The sequence below is a fragment of the Sphaeramia orbicularis genome, chromosome 9 (assembly GCF_902148855.1).
Source record: "Sphaeramia orbicularis chromosome 9, fSphaOr1.1, whole genome shotgun sequence".
Taxonomy (NCBI): Eukaryota; Metazoa; Chordata; class Actinopteri; order Kurtiformes; family Apogonidae; genus Sphaeramia; species Sphaeramia orbicularis.
Window position 1 is genome coordinate 22,706,209 of NC_043965.1, and position 16,942 is coordinate 22,723,150.

The 16,942-nt window shown below is 36.8% G+C and overlaps 1 protein-coding gene across 1 annotated transcript in view; it reads right to left on the reverse strand.

Annotated features, from left to right (window-relative positions):
- The window catches only part of grid2 (glutamate receptor, ionotropic, delta 2), a 905,841-nt gene that overhangs the window by 746,558 nt on the left and 142,341 nt on the right, over positions 1-16,942 (reverse strand). Inside the window, exon 2 of the mRNA XM_030143377.1 lies at positions 7,170-7,325. Within this exon, the coding sequence (XP_029999237.1) occupies positions 7,170-7,325 (156 nt within the window). The remainder of the gene's footprint in view (positions 1-7,169; positions 7,326-16,942) is intronic.

Sequence of the window (16,942 nt, forward strand, 5' to 3'; positions counted from 1 at the left end):
ATGGTCCTAATTCAGTTGAAAAAACCTAGACAACTTGCAAAAAACATTTTTTTGTAACCCAGTGTAATTAAAACTAAAATAGAAGAATAAAATACAGAATAGATTTAAAAACATAAAAACTGTACAAAAAAGAAAAAAGTGCGATACAGAAGAATAAATAAAACCCAACATAAATGTACCAAAGACTAATAAAAGTGGGTTTAGCACAATATGACCCCTTTAATACTGTGTACATATTTGCTGTATATTCCAGTTGTACATATTTTATTACAAAGAATAAGAAATGTTTATGCGTGGTCATGCATTTCAGAAAAAAGGTCAGCGGCAACACAAAGACCCCAAGTGTTAGACGTGAAAGTAATTACAGTAAATCAAATTCTGTGTCGGTGTTGTCATCTGCAGTAAATATCTCCAAACCAGTGCTTTGACTTTTCTGCTGCGACTGAAACACTTGTTTGTGTTTGGGTTTCAGACTGAGACTCCAACAGAGGAGGGGGTCTTAAATCTTTTAAATGGCATATTAAAGTTTTATAAATGGGGAAGATCATCTAACACTGCAATATTCAAAGGAAAAAAAAAATCAAAATGTCCTGATGACTAGACTAAAGTCCTCCATTTCTTTGCATTCGTAATGAAACTCCTGCAGTATAGAGCTAGTGAAGGAGAATCTGTGCACTTAAAGAAGCTACATTTATGACTCAATATTAAAAGAGCTGTATATTCGGTATGAGCTTTGTATTCGGTAAATGTGTTTACATTATCACGTTGTACTCATCAACATGACAAAGTCTGATTTGGTTATTCTCATCACATCCATCCTGCCAAGTGTTTCTCACACCCTTAAGGCATTTGCTTCATGCTGACTTTAGCACTTTACCACATCGTTCCTGTGAATAACAACAAGTTTCACTGTGTCAGACCAGATAAATTGCAAATCTTTTAAATATATATTTCAGCCGCTCCAACCCATTCAAACTTTAATTAAGAACTTATGTAAATGGACAGTTTTATTATTTTTATACATGTCCAATTTTACACCAGCTGCTCTAAAAGTGGATCCACCGGCGTTGAAGCAATATCAACATCTCGCAAAGCTGTGAAAAGCTCATATTTGATGCCTGACCTACAACCCCTGTGTGTGTGTGTGTGTGTGTGTGTGTGTGTGTGTGTGTGTGTGTGTGTGTGTGTGTGTGTGTGTGTGCATGAATGTATAAATGCAGCTCTGTGCCCTGGGTGTCAAGACTAAACTGAGATGAAAAATAAGCTGAGACAACTATCGAGTTCCCTCCCTCCTGTGGTCTCTACTTGCTCTCCATTTCCTCGCCCCCCCACCTTTCCATAGACTGTTATCCAATTAGGGGATTCTCATTGCTTTAATCGATGGAGACATGAAGGGGCACACACTGACATGCATACGTACACAACTCCACCGGTTCCCTAAGTAATGTCTGCGCGGTTACTATGGAGATAGAGGATAAGGTGTGAGGAGTGAAATGTGAATATAAGTGGCAGGAGCAGATCCACAATTACGTGTCATGCCATGAAGGAAGAAGAATTGGGGGAGAGATGGGTATGTGATTTAATCCAAGCTATTTTACACATTCCTGAGCCTGTCAGTAATAAACAAATACACAAACAAATACACAATGCTCAAGGCAGAGAGGAAAATTAGAGAGGAGGAGAGGAAATGATTAGTTTAAGTATTTAAAATGATAATTCTCTTCATTTGTAGTTGATGTTTAAGCTAATTGTCTCTATTGTTACATGGTTTGCATTCTTAGCAGAGTAGTTGTGTTTTTCTTTTGCTTAACTATTTTTATGGTGACTTTCAAATTAATTTTCCCCTATATTTGAACCTTCAACAGTTATTTAGCACCATCTTCCATTATGACATTATCCTCTGCATTTTGTATTTTCAGTGAAAATCAGGTATTTTGCTACTTATTTATTGTAGTGATCATATAGATATACATAAAACCTTAATTCTAAGGTCATTATATACCCTATATAATAAGGTTATCATACACCCTAACCCTAATATTGAAATACTATCCCTGGCTGTACAAGACTGATCTTGGTAAATAGTAAGTTGGTTAGAAAATAAATACATTACTTAGAGACAAACAGGCATAGTTAGAGAGATAACAGAAAGCTTGATGGATAAAATAGCTAGCTAAATAATGATGCTTAATAATAATAATAATAATAATAATAATAATAATAATAATAATAATAATAATAATAATAATAATAAATACATTTTATTGGGTGGGGAAGCAAAATTTACAATGAACATTTAGTTGTTTTTTCTCAGCAGGCACTACGTCAATTGTTTTGAAACCAAACATATACTGATGTCATAATCATACCTAACACTATTATCCATACCTTTTCAGAAACTTTTTGCCCATATGAGTAATCAGGAAAGCAAACGTCAGAGAGTGTGTGATTTGCTGAATGCACTCGTCACACCAAAGGAGATTTCAAAAATAGTTGGAGTGTCCATAAAGACTGTTTATAATGTAAAGAAGAGAATGACTATGAGTAAAACTATTACGAGAAAGTCTGGAAGATACTATTAAAGAAGAATGGGAGAAGTTGTCACCCGAATATTTGAGGAACACTTGCACAAGTTTCAGGAAGCGTGTGAAGGCAGTTATTGAGAAAGAAGGAGGACACATAGAATAAAAATATTTTCTATTATGTCAATTTTCTTGTGGCAAATAAATTCTCATGACTTTCAATAAACTAATTGGTCATACACTGTCTTTCAATCCCTGCCTCAAAATATTGTAAATTTTGCTTCCCCACCTTGTGTATATATATATATATATATATATATATATATATATATATATATATTTTTTTTTTTTTTTTTATATGTATATGTTTGTATATATATATATATGAGAGAGAGGGAGAGAAAACAGAAAAGTTTTTGGATAAATAAAGAATTGTACCGACTGAAAAGCACCTAATTATTTAAACAACCCCCCCAAAACCAAGCAAATTCCTTCCAGACACCCCCCCCACACACATACACACACACACACATACACACACACACACAGATGCATGGCTAGGGGAAACACTGTTATGGATTACTATGAAGGCGTGAACCAGTAAGCAGACTGTTTCCATGTTTAACAGCACAATAACAAATCAACTTTAAATTAAAACTATCAGCCTAAAGCTGTAAGTGGGATTGCATGGGAATTATATAGATTTACAATTCATAAAAATTGCATGGCTCATTCTTGTGAAAGTCTTAAATGTGTAAATACCTGTATCCTAGACTCAAATAGGTGTTAAGAAATAGCACCGTGAAACTGTGGTGTTTCATTATCTGTCTGGTGTAGAAAACGCCCAGGTAACCGACATTGTTTTGTTGCTACCTTACAAGCAAAAGAAACCATAACGATCAAAAGAAGAATACAATAGATTTGCCAGCCCAGTTACTGGGTTTGCTGGAAAAACCCAGATAGGCAGATACGGAGAGCGCTAATCATCGCAGCAGTCGTCTAACTGCATCGGGGCAAACAGAGAGACTGGCAGTGACATGAGCCAGGTGGTCTGTGCAGCACCACACGAAGCTCAGCAGACGAGTGAACAGACTACGAGAGCTAGAGGTCTGACTTTAATCAGCCGGGCATGAAAGACAAAATGGGCAGCAAAGCCAGTTTTTCGATCAAACCTAGCTTGATGAAGTCTAAATAAATCTGGTCAACGAGCAAATACACAAATACTGCTTACTGCTGTGAAATCAAATCTCTCTAGTCATTTCACACAACACTGATATTCCATATAACCCTTGAAATGCTGGTTGATCATAACCCCCTGAAATAAAAAGAAGAAAACAAACAGACATTTTAGCTTACGTACACACACAGCCCAGATAATACAACCACTCGATTTGGGACTTCAAAGAATTTCAGCCTGACTACCAAACAACGGCACAGAGCCCTTATATCAAAGCAAAAGCCCTAACAAGCTTTTAGACATACACAAATAAACATACACTCATGTACATGCACTGCATCCAGACAAGGTCCTAAGAGCTAATCTGGAGGAAAAAAAAAAGATATTTACAGTCTAGACACCATTGTTTGGTACTGCCATGGAGCATGCTGCCAGTTTGACTGAAATGCAAACAAGCTCACAGATGTATTCTCTTTAGTCTTCCCTTGAGTGTGTCAGCCAAGGCTAATGTTTCTTTTTCTGTGTTCCTGTGCATGGGTAGTGATAATGTGACTGCTGTAATTATGAGTTCATTAAAGCACCGGGCTCTGAATCTATCAGCTTTGGTCTAGTTAAAGTCAATAAGATTAAGATACCTTGCAATTACCCAGGTTTAGCAGAGTTCTTGCATACATTACATTTTGGTAAACATTATTAAATACATTTGTCTTAAAAGGAGCTTCCTCTGCTTTTCTCACCGACATCTAAATGGCTTAATGATCAAATTCTGTTGGAGTCAGTGTCGTCGGAAGAAGTACACGTCCTGACATAATGCAAATGTCCTTGTTCTGCCATGCTGTGTAAAGTATAGAGCAATTACAGCTCTTGCAAAAATGATTCTAAGACATTAAACAACTAATACTTAAAATTAATTATAGGCTACTTATTTATGTGTGTGTGCGTGTGTGTGTGTGTAGGAACATAACGCATGCATAAAAAAATAGGAACAAGAGAGCTAAAGAACACAAAGCTCACGAACAATAACCCGTAACTAATGCGTTCGCCTCTGCTGATGCCTTTTGTATTTTGCTTAAATTGTGGGTTACTGCCATTAATGAGTAGTTACAAGTTTCTGAAAAGCAAGAAAAAAAGAACAATTCTCCAAAGACTCACACACGTATGGTACTTGGGGTTATTTTCAGTCTGCTGTCCAATTCCCAAAAAAAAAAAAAAAAAAAAAAATCAAAAATAGCTGGTGCAACACGACTTGCACTGAACGCAGTATGCTTTTGTTATCATAGATACTAGTCCATATGGATGGCACAGCAGTTGTGTGTTGCAGATAATCTGATCAGGCTACTCGCTTATCTTGTAACGCTGCTTGTTGCATGAATGTACCGGACAGGTGTGTATTTGTAGACATTTTGTGAATATCTGAGCCCTGAAAAAATAACTTCACTTTACAATAAAGATACAGCATTAACATTATACTGACATTTTAAAAAAAGGGAAAGCAGGGTAAAAAACAATGTGTAAAAGGGAAGCACTACCTAGAGTTTCTTTTTCTTTTCTTTTGTCTTTTTTATTTTTTTTTTTACACCAGGCAGTCTAGATATAGAAGACTGCCAAGTATAAAATCCAACACCCTAATTATCCGCTCATATACTGTTATTTAAAAATGTGTGCTCTATATAACCACTGTGTTCTCAAATAAGACACTATTCATGTAGGTCATGTAGGTCTGTGTTTCTACTAATAAAGCGTTTCATGATGCACAGCGTCATAGGGATAAGGTGAATCTGCCATTCAAAGTTGATTGGAAAATGTTAAGATTTATTGTCTGTTGTGTTTGTAGTATTATATACTATAATACATAGTATAACATTATATGTAGTGGAAGTGTCCAAAATAATTCATTTGGCTTTTTATCATCTTATACCACATAACATTTCACAAAGATGCTTTCAAAGGTGAAAAAAATAGACATAGTCATTTGAAATAAAAATAAATAAATAAATAAATATAACATTGTATAAACACTTGTGTTTTAAACAAAAGTTATTTTTTTTTAATGTTAAAAAAATATCTGGGTACATTTAGTAACTCATTTTTCTTGTGCGTATAAAACACAATGGTTGTTAAAGTAGCTATTTTAGAAAAACAGGTCTGAACTATAAACAGTCAGTCATCATTGGAAAGCCCACTCAACACCACTAAAATGTTTTGTTTTCTAAATAAAGCAGTAAAACTCTTGTCTAATACAAAGAACAAAAATTCATTGCTAGATCTCAGCAGGATACGCTGTTCTATATTATAATGTTTTGCACTTTTCCTTCTTGTTAAACCATGTTATCATAATTTAACTGCATATAAGTTGGTGCTGAAAACTTCTACAGAGAGCAAACAAACAAGGAAATCTGCTACTGTAACTGAGATCCTGAAGATGAACATGGTGAGTAAAACAAGAAAATAAATATGTGACTTTTTTTTTTTTGAGGCTGTGAAGTGTTTCGAAACATCAAAAACATTTAGGAGCTGCTGCAGCTACATAATAATTCCAATATATACAGTATGTGAAGCCCTTAGACAGAATATGTAGTAACATTTTAGCTGATATGTGGATAAATGAATAGTTTATAGTCAACATTCTCTTTGCTATAAATTGCACATAAAAAAAAAACAAAACAAACTTTAACACAAAGCTCTCACAGTCTTTTGTTGCACTGCTGACCCTTATTCAGTCAATATGTATAACAAACCTCTTCTCATGTTTGCTGTGGATGCTACACTACTACACCTGAGGGTTTTTTGTGATAAATTAGTCACAACAGGATATGAAGTGAGACGCATTTGTTGTACTAGAGCATTAAAGCTTAAAGGCTTAAAGGTTACTGACCTCATTAAGATTTCTTAAACAAGATAGGTGTGAATCTGCTGCAGCGTTATGTAACTAGTTTGCACATCTGCTTGTATGTACATAAATAAATAAAACCAGCTCTATAGACTAGTGTGTTTACTATTTGACAAGCATACACAGATACTACAGAATTGATTTCTTTATCCTATCTACCTTTGGTTCGCTGTTTGTCAACTTCATATCTGGGAAACAAAAATGTAAACAAAACAAAAAGGAATGATGAATATAAATAAATACCTGATACACTGTCTGGCCTTAGTTTTCATGACAGGACTGTGAATGTAGAACACTATCGACACTTGAGGAAAAAGTGGAATTGGATTTTTATTGTCAAATCTTGATTGTAAAATTGGAAACGGGATAGACAGAAAATGTTGAAAGAGAATTTAATGTAGTAATCTAACCCTGAATGTCATAAGGGAACAATGTCCAACAGCAAACTCGCTTCTTTTCCTCTGTTCTTTTTTTTCTCCACACAGTTTTTTTTTTTTTCCAACTAAAATGATGTGCCAGCTGGATGCTTCAAAGCATAAATGTTAAACTGTAAGACGCTTGTACTGAATTTTCATCCTACCTTCTTGAACGGCCTGGAATGGGTTGTTCCCGTCAACGAATTCCACAGAGATAGTGATCTTCTCCGTCTCCAAGATCTCGTTGTTCAAGTTGAGGTCTGCCACAGCAAGGCGGAACACCTCATCATCTTTCCGAGCTGACTCGTCAAAGATGGCACCTATTGGGAAAAAGAAAAGGCAATGAGCTAACGTTTGCGCATGTCACTGGCTCGTGAGTAATGATGTACAGTCACGTAAAAAAATAATTCGACCGCCTTTGTTTTCTTCAATTTCTTGTTCACTTTCATGCCTGGTACAACTAAAGGTACATTTGTTTGGACAAATATAATGATAACAATAAAAATAGCTCATAAGAGTTTAATTTCAGAGTGGATATCTAACCATTTTCCATATTTTCTTGATAATACCCAAAATCTCTTCAGTTCTTACATCAATATCTATGGCATTGTACTGCCAAAAACAGTGCTTTTAGGCATTCCATGTTTTCTTTTCTGTCTGTTTTAGTCACATGATACACACAGGAGTTAGTACTTGACTGCACCTCCTTTGAGTCATCTCCACGATGAATAAAGTTAAAAGAATCATCAGCAGGTGTCATCATTTGAGGAGTTATCTGTCTAGCTGCATCGAGGAAGTAGCAAGGACAGAATAATAGATCTTGAAAATCTTATTTCAATAAACCTTATCAAGATAATTATCACTTGTTCCACTGGCAGATTTTTTTGCTTCATTCAAATTTTTTTTGCTTAATTCAAGCAAATAAATCTGCCAGTGGAACAAGTGAAAATTATCTTGTTAAGACTTCTTGAATACGGTTTTCAAGATCTATTGTCTAAAAATAAGTTCTTATACCCCACTTACAAGTTACTCTTTAGGTGATTATGTCTAATTTTTAGTGTGATGAGATATTCTGACTAGAAATAAGAAAAACACACTTGGTAAGATTTAGATTTTTTTCCAGTGTATGGCATTGTACTGCCAAAAACAGTGCTTTTAGGCATTCCATGTTTTCTTTTCTGTCGGTTTTAGTCACATGATACACACAGGAGTTAGTACTTGATTGCATAACCATTGTTTTTGATGATTTTTGATGGTCGAATAATGTTTTCTGCGATTGTAATACAGGTGCAAATAAATTTTAAAAAAGCAGCCATATTAAGCATGTTTAGGTCAAAAAAGTGATTTCTGTGTTATATACAGATGGGGTATTTCCATAATGTTATAGTCTGTTTAAATAGTCAGGCAAGTGACTATTTTTGGTAATTTCTACAAACATTGAATATAGGGCCAATCCCATGCCTCAGTGAGGTCCAGAAGCATGTTGGTTTTTATAACATTTTACAGTGATGCTGAGATTTTTTATTTTTTTTTATTTTGAAGCTGTAAATAGTGAATATGAGTAATTTTTTGTCAGTTTACGATCTTATAACAGTTGTTTTATTACATGTGTTTACTTTTTAAGCAAATGCAGCTCAGATGTTTTATGGCAAGGGGAGGGAGATGACGATGTCCAATAACATACAAAGGTTGAAATTTGGAATTTCAGAGTATTTCAATGAGTGCTCTATAAAGGGTTGATAAATGAATCGATCCAGGCCCTTACATTAGCTTATCTTGAATACGACCTTCAGTGAGATGGAGATTGGTCAACATCGCTGTTTACTCTAAGGTCAAGCTCTGCCCAAGGGCACACTGAGTAAAGCAAAATGTCACACAAAGAAACACATACAAGCACCAGTATTTGTAGTGGCAGATAAAACTCCCACCAGTCGGTACTATATTAGTCATAAAAATGAATGTCAACCTGCTGGGTTGGAGCCACTGTCGCTGAGACACAAGAAAGGCAACATGGGGCACAGAGAGGCTGGTAGAGATTTGGTCTTTGCTTTGGTCTGTTACACACAATTAACCATGTGTTATCTTTTTCTCTCTTTCTTCCCTTTTAGCCTCTCATTTCAACCCATTTTATCCCCTGAATCCATTGGGCCACTAATTGTGTAAAGCCAGTGCAGTGAAGCACTGCTAACTGTATTTCACTGACCAGAAAATAAGCCTCATATTGAGCACTGTGTGTGGATGTGGAAGTGTGTTAGTGTTTGTGTGTGTGACTGTGTGCATGGGCGTGTGACACAGGTTGCAAATTCCATTAATAACCAGGCCGAATGCATTGGCTGAGGGCTGTTTTGTAGAACATTTAGAAGACTGTTGCTGTAATTGGTCCTGTATAGTTCAATGAGTAGAGTCTGGTGCTAATACTACAAAGGTTATGGTTTGAATTCACACAGAGGCCAAACCAAATAAAACATGCTGTCTTTGTCCTGTAATGTGCAGTAATTTAGAAAAAAATGTATTTCAGGGACATCTAACAAAGCTTAATTAAGCAAAGAAAAGAGAAACATATAATCTGAGTTGGTGATACACAACAGTAATGAATGTAACTAGGGATAGGAATTGAGAACTGGTTCGTTTTGAGAACTGGTTCTTTTCCCAGTAGCTCAATTCCTTGGAATTGTTTCCCTGCCTGCTTAACGATTCTGCTTATCGATTCCACCTTCGTTGCACACGCGATGACATCCCATGTATGCAGCATTGTTTTGGTTTAGAACATAGCCAACGTGGTGTCAAGGCAGAAATGCTCCAAAGTACGGCTATATTTCGTGCAAAAAGATGACACCAGGGCCACGTGTAACACTCGCAAAGCTTCAGTTTCTTCAAAAGGGGGGAAATACTTCCAATATGCTCACACATTTGTCCACACAGCATGCAATGTCACATATTTGATACGCTACTTAGCAACACTTGTGAATCTAGATGCAGAGCAAACACCAGGGTGTCATCCAGGCCCGGTTCTAGGGGGGGTGGCAATAAACATCCTGCCCCCTCCAATAAAAATTTCCGAAGGTAGGGGAAAAAAAAAAAATGAGGTGCACAACAGCAAGAGACATAGAGGAATTAGTAAAGAGTCTTAAGGTTCACTTTCACTTTGTACGGCCGTATGGTGTGACCCCACCCCCCCCACCCCCATACTGTATATGTTATTATTTTCTGTGCAGATGGAAATATAAAAGACAGTTAATGCAAACAAACCCATTTTTACTCTTTTATTCTCTCCCCCAATGAGAATCAGTAAGGAATCGGATCGATAAGCAAAATCGATAAGGGTCAAAACACGGTATTCGAAATCTGTCTGACGGGAAATTTTAGACACAATTTGACAGATTAGTGTTACTAAATGACCCACATTTTTACTTTTAAATTCATTTTTGCTTTACTTGGACCATAAGGGATTTTCCAAAACAAGGAGCTACTTTATACTGAAATAAATGTTGGAATGGCAATCAATTAAAGTTCACTCTCTGATGGGACATTACTGTGTTTTGACCCATAATGGAATCGTAATTGTGAAATTCTTATCGATTCCCATCCCCAAATATAATTGATACAGAGAAGCATAAATAGCAAAAATCTGATTCTCACACATCTTCGTCCACATCCACAGGACATTTAAGACCGTGTTTTTACCCCAAGTCCGAACTAACCACCCTACTAGAAGTATTCCAACTGTCTCAACGTCATGAAATATGTATCCTTCAATAATCTGATTCATCAGCGTTTGGCAACTGTAAACACAGACCGACTGATTGAGTCTTGGTTGTTTTTATCATCATGCAGTATAGATGAGCTGAAATAAAGAGGCCTGGACAACGCGATAAAGAGTGAAACACAAACCCTCATTAACTATTCCATTAGATATACATTCATTATGAATGGAGCCCTGATCACCTTCAGGATGACACAGTCTGGACGGGTTTGTCCGTATTTTAAACTAGCTCTGTAACAAAGGAGAGTTATGTCGGTTTGTGAAAGTCTGGAGGACAAACATGAGGGAAGCAGAGATGACTACACGTGGCTTTAAACTAATGCTATGTCAAACATTTTCCACACAGTATATGAGATCACTGTTTTTTGCACATAATTTATCCACAGTATGAAGTTATAGGTGGAGAAAGGGATGCATAGGAAAAAAAGGTTGCAATAACACTACAACTGCGTCGTTAATCTGGGTTTCCACAATGGGGTTGCCATAGTAACCTGACTCATGCTCTCAGACATGTGAAAGGCACTGCAAAGATTAAGTCCCACACACAACCGTTTAATTTTTCAATAGGTCACGAACAGTGTGGTTTTCGAGTAACATCAATAACATTAAGATATGAAAAGTGAGACATATCTTACTGATCTCGCCCTAATCTTCTTTCTTTTTGTCTTGATCCTCTATCTACTTTAACCTCTATCCTTCTATTTGATAACTTTTTCACCCATCCAGTGAATTTTCTTTAAAAAAAAAAAAACAACAGATTTTTCCATCTGAACTGTGAGCAGGCACGCACAAAGACTAAAATATACACTGTAAAATTTGAACATGTATACACACACACACAGACAAATAACATAGTGGCTCTTCCTGCTTTCCAGTAATGTGATTGTGAGTGCAAAAGCAGACGTCACAACATAAATCAACCAGGAAATAAAAGCACTGAATCTTGCTTTGCACAGACACCCCAAGGGCGGGCACACATACGCGCACGAACACACACCAACAGAATGTGGGCAGCAATACTAAATCACAGACCTATTTCTAAACCATCCCCTGACAACAGCATCATCAACAACAGTGGTCAATTTGAATGGATACAGCATCCAAAAGTAGAGACCCCAGATTGTTTGGTCGAGAGGTATTGATCAAATGTCTGCTAGTGGTCAAGTGTTTGGTATTCATTTCCTAGTATGTTTACATTGATAAAGAGGCAATAAATAACTTGTTTGTCTACTCACTGCCAAATAACCCCTTGGGATGGATGAGGGAAGATGCTAGAGTGAAGGAAAATAAGAAGGGGATCGTGTTGTAACTGGAAGGCATGAATAAATGACAAATCTACACTGAGAATTTTTAACATATATTCTTTCATTTTGCTCGTGTCGTATTTTTTAGAAGAAAAAAAAACATGTAGAGAAGACAAGTATCCAGATATTTTTGTCAGGTTTCAGATTAAGAAGTCAAAACAAGATTCAAGGTTAAGTGGATCACTCTTCAAACAGGAAGAAACAGCAAGTTGGGGACTGAGGGAGGTCTCTTTTACACTGGGTTTACTTGCATTTCCTGGATTTATTTATATTACCTGGCACTCATATGATTGATGTATCACAAAAATGATAACTATTGCTTTGCAGACCCTTTGTCTAACCTTTTGAAATACTGTTTTTGACTCTAATAATGAGTGTGGTCAAATAAAGTGGGTGGAGATAATACAAAGTCTGCTGCAAACTCAGGCAAGTCTGGATGAGTCACAGTTTTCTCACAAGAAGAACAAGACGTTTAAGTTTAAAAATACAAGGAAATAAACACTATAATAATGGCTAAACAGCAGTGTTACAGCAGTCAAAGAAGTGAAAATAATATTCTTATCAATACCCATCATTAAAGCACAAATTGATGTGATATTTACTACTGTGTACTATAGTTAAATTAGTATGGTGCTAAAATAATCTGAGAAAACTCTGGCACTGTTAAAAATAAAGAATAATATAAAAAGGGTGTTTGATTTTTATCCAAATAATAATTCCAGACTTTTCAACACTGCAATGTTTTTCCCCTAAACCTTGACTTTACTAAGTGGCTATTGCCACAGTACTGTGGGACTACTTTTTTATTTGTCCATTACCACAGGGCCAATCAATGCCCTCGTTCTATCCTGTGTAGACTGGTAACCTGTAACCGGTCGCTCTGCTGCCACAGTACTGTGGTAATAAGCAACGCACATGCCATTGGCCTATTCAGTTACAGGAAAAGGCTAGAGTACCATTTACCGGAAGCTGGTTTGACACCTATTCACACTTTCAGTTTCACAATGCAGGCAAAAAACATGAAATGTAGAGCCTGTTTTGCCTCATATGAGGAATTTGCCTGGGTTTTGATGAATATTAATCAGCCACTGGGACAACGTTCAGAGTGCAGAATTCTGATCATTTGATTGGCCCCGTGGCAATAGACAAACCCATATTTCGTGCCACAGTACTGTGGCAGTAGCCATTGCCTTGACTTCATGTACTTTTATACTTGCGTGCCTACTTTTTTTGGTTGACATTGTACTCGTGTGCAGTAGAAGAGTTCATTTTAATAGATGTATGAGTGACTGAATGCATAATTTGCAGTAAATTATGTTTTACTGACAGAAATGTTTTCAAAACATATGAAAATCACAAAAGTGCATGGATATTACACAAACAAGTCACACTAGAATCCTTTCAGTACCAACCGGTTAGTGTAATCATATCAAATTCTTTATATGATTTCCTCATGTATTTTTTTCCTCTAACAACATTATGTGACTTTGAACATACTCTAAAATTCAACTGAGAGAAACTTTTTTCCATACTATATTAAGGCTTCCATACTTTTATTCCATACTCAAATCCATACTTTTTAAGACTTTCAAGACCTGAGCAAGCACCGTGTATAAAGCAATTCAAAGCATTGCATAGGCTTCCAGTTGATTCTTATAAGGGTAAAAAGTTGAAGGCTCTAGTGCTCTAACCAGTCTGTGTTTTAAGACCAGCATTTACTGTGTCACAACCCAAAAAAAGGAAAACCAAAGGTGTCAGATGATCTGTACAACCCTGATCTTGTCCAGGTACCCTCTAACTGCTCAGTAAGTGTACAGCACACCACCTTTCCTTTTTTAATCCTGCCACTTTAGACTGTAAACACTGTTCTACTGTAGTGGAATCGATTACTTTGCAGTGGTTTGTAAGTGGTGTTTTTATTTATTTTCATCTCAAACTCGTCAGTTTACAACAATAAAAAGTAAGCCACTTTGGTGATAGTGAAAAGGATTGAATTAGAAGTTACCTCATCTTTAATCTGTCTTCACGACACAAGCCCCACTGGGAGGATGGGACTGTTATGAACCAGACCTGACCGGTTTTATGGAGGGAGATGACCCATGACACTGGCCTTACGTAATGCGGCTCTGGCGTGATGTGCCGGTGATCCCTTTGGTGTGGTGAACTGAGGAAGAGCCAGTGACCATGAACGCTCGTATAGAACAGAAGCGGCTGGAGCAATATCGGAGACGGATGAATTCAAGCAATCACTGCAATCACTCACACACACACACACACACACACACACACACACACACACACACAGGAGCAACCAGAGGGATTCATATGAAAACAAATGTCCTCTGGCAGACGCTAGTCGCTTTTCCATTGGACATCTGTGCAAAACTTTACCGATATTTACTAAATGTCGAAAAAAAAGAAGTGCGTAATGTCGGTTTTTCCATTAAAACACAAATGCGATGATTTGTTTATTTATTATCGCGAGATGACACGAGAAGTCATTCCATAAACATGGCGACAAACGTAAATAAGGTGTTGATTTATGTAGAAGAAAAATGATTTTTTGCTGATTCCTTCTGTCTAAGCATTTTGTCTAAACTTTGTACTTGTTATTCTGACCCTTTTAGACTTTGTCCTTGTTATGCAGAATATACTGAGCAGATCCAGTGACTTTGAACTGGACCAGTTTCTGTACGACATGGTATGGAACTTAGGCAAACATAACTTTGATACTTACACAGTATAAAGGATCTCTGCGTTTTGCTGTCTGTCTCCAGTCTCTAGTGAGACTGTACTCTGTTTTGCCAAATAGAAACTTTTTCTCTGAATCTTTTATTGACCATTGTGCTTATTGCTGGTTGTTCGTTTTAATTTGAAACATTATTCTATAATAAATTGACGTAAATCTACAAGCTTATTGGGCTTCTCTCTCACCGTGAGGTTTAGGCCCTGACAATTTACAGATATATTCATTATTATTATATATTACCCCTCTATCTCGTAGTTAATTAAAAAATGACTGGGTTTCCTGGTGTGTCCACACATACCATGACATGTTTTCTTCTTCTTCTTCTTACATTCGTCAACATCTGTCTTTTTAATTCACCTGACTAGTTGCAAAAAAAGGTCTTTCCATTGCAGTTTTGCGTGATATACCATTTGCACTACGCCCATAAAACCACCTCTTGCCAGCACAAAAACTTTTAATTAAAAAATGAGACTTATGGCGAAATTGTCGTTCTTCCATTAGGTAAATTTTTATGCACACGTTATATTTACGCAATTTGAGGGTCAATGGAAAAGCGACTACTGATAACTGACCAGGTGAAAACACTACACGGATAAAGTTGTTCAACCCGGGGAAGATGGGAAAGCAGGAATCAGGAGACAGGACCAGGAAGAAGTAGGTGTGGATCGAATAAACAATTGAAAATCAGGTACAGGTTGAAAATACTGATGGAAGGCAGAGCTTGGGATGGAAAGTTCCAATGAAACACACAGACAATCTGGCAGAGGGCAAGTACAGAGTGGCCGGCTTATATAGTAAAGTTGACTGCAGAATAATTGGCAGCAGGTAAGAACAGAGCAGAGCAGACACCTACAGGACATAGATTGGTATTGGGAGACTGTAGGAGGTACTGGAGGAGAGAGTGTACGAGTGGAATGGAGGAAAGAAATTGGGAACAGGGCGCTTGGGAAAAAGCGGGCCGGAATGTAAGGGAATTCATGATAATTTATAATAATTTATTTTAACTTTCCTTGGCTGATTTTAAAATTGCTAAATAAATCATTACCTTGCTCTATCACTATCATAACCTCTTTATTATTTAATCTCGGTGAAAGAGATCAAAGTATCTGGATCGTCATTAAGCGTTTTCCATACAGACAAACATGCAAGGATAGAAAAAACATCAAAGATATAATGATGTTGATGATGGTAGGTTAACGAATCCGATTTTCAATAAATGTCTAAGCAGCCATGAATTGAGCGACGCAAAATCCACTTAATTTTACAACAGATGATAACTTAGTCTAATTTATACAAGTTCTCCTTTCATAGCGTGTCGAATAATGCAAAGGTAAAGCCCTGAATAGAGCTCAACCATCCAAGTAACTATATAAAATCAGGTAATGGCATTCAGGCAGATAAAAGCACATTGTCGAACACTCAAAACTCAGCTCAATTTCCTTATTAAATGAGCAAATTAGGATGGCACATCATCCAATGCAGAGTTATTATGCTCACACTCTATTAAAAAAAAAAAAGACAGTTGTTACGCCAACTCCTTTTCAGCACAAGAAATGATTGGTTAAGAGTGACCTCGTGTAAAAAAAAAAAAAAAAAAAAAAAAAAAGAGGGCAACACCGACAAAGGGCATCATAAAAAATCAGTCGTGTTTAACAGTTAAAATTTAATTACTTTCTTGTCATTCTGTCCAACTGACAGTTCTGAGGATGCCATCTGTTTGCCTTTTTTTAGGTAAAACAGTGCTGAGCTCTGCCAAATCCCTCTCCATCTGACTGTCTCTACACCTGCCTCCTGCCCTTTTACTGGAGCGCTCCTCTGTTCGTGAAAATCCGCAATCTCTCTCTCTCTCTCTCTTTCTATTGCCACATGTATCTTTGTGCCTCTCTCGTCCACAGAGACAACTCTAAACAGTGCACTAGGGATTTCTGCAGTACTATGGGAGATCCAGTCCTCTATCTTTTAAACAAACTCACACACCTGTTGTTGGGGTTTCAGCTTGATGACAGTAATGTGACAGGATCACTGACAGACTGACAAGGATAATGACTGTGGAGGACACACACACACACACACACACACACATACGCAGATGGATGATGTATAGTTCATTTGTGACAAGGC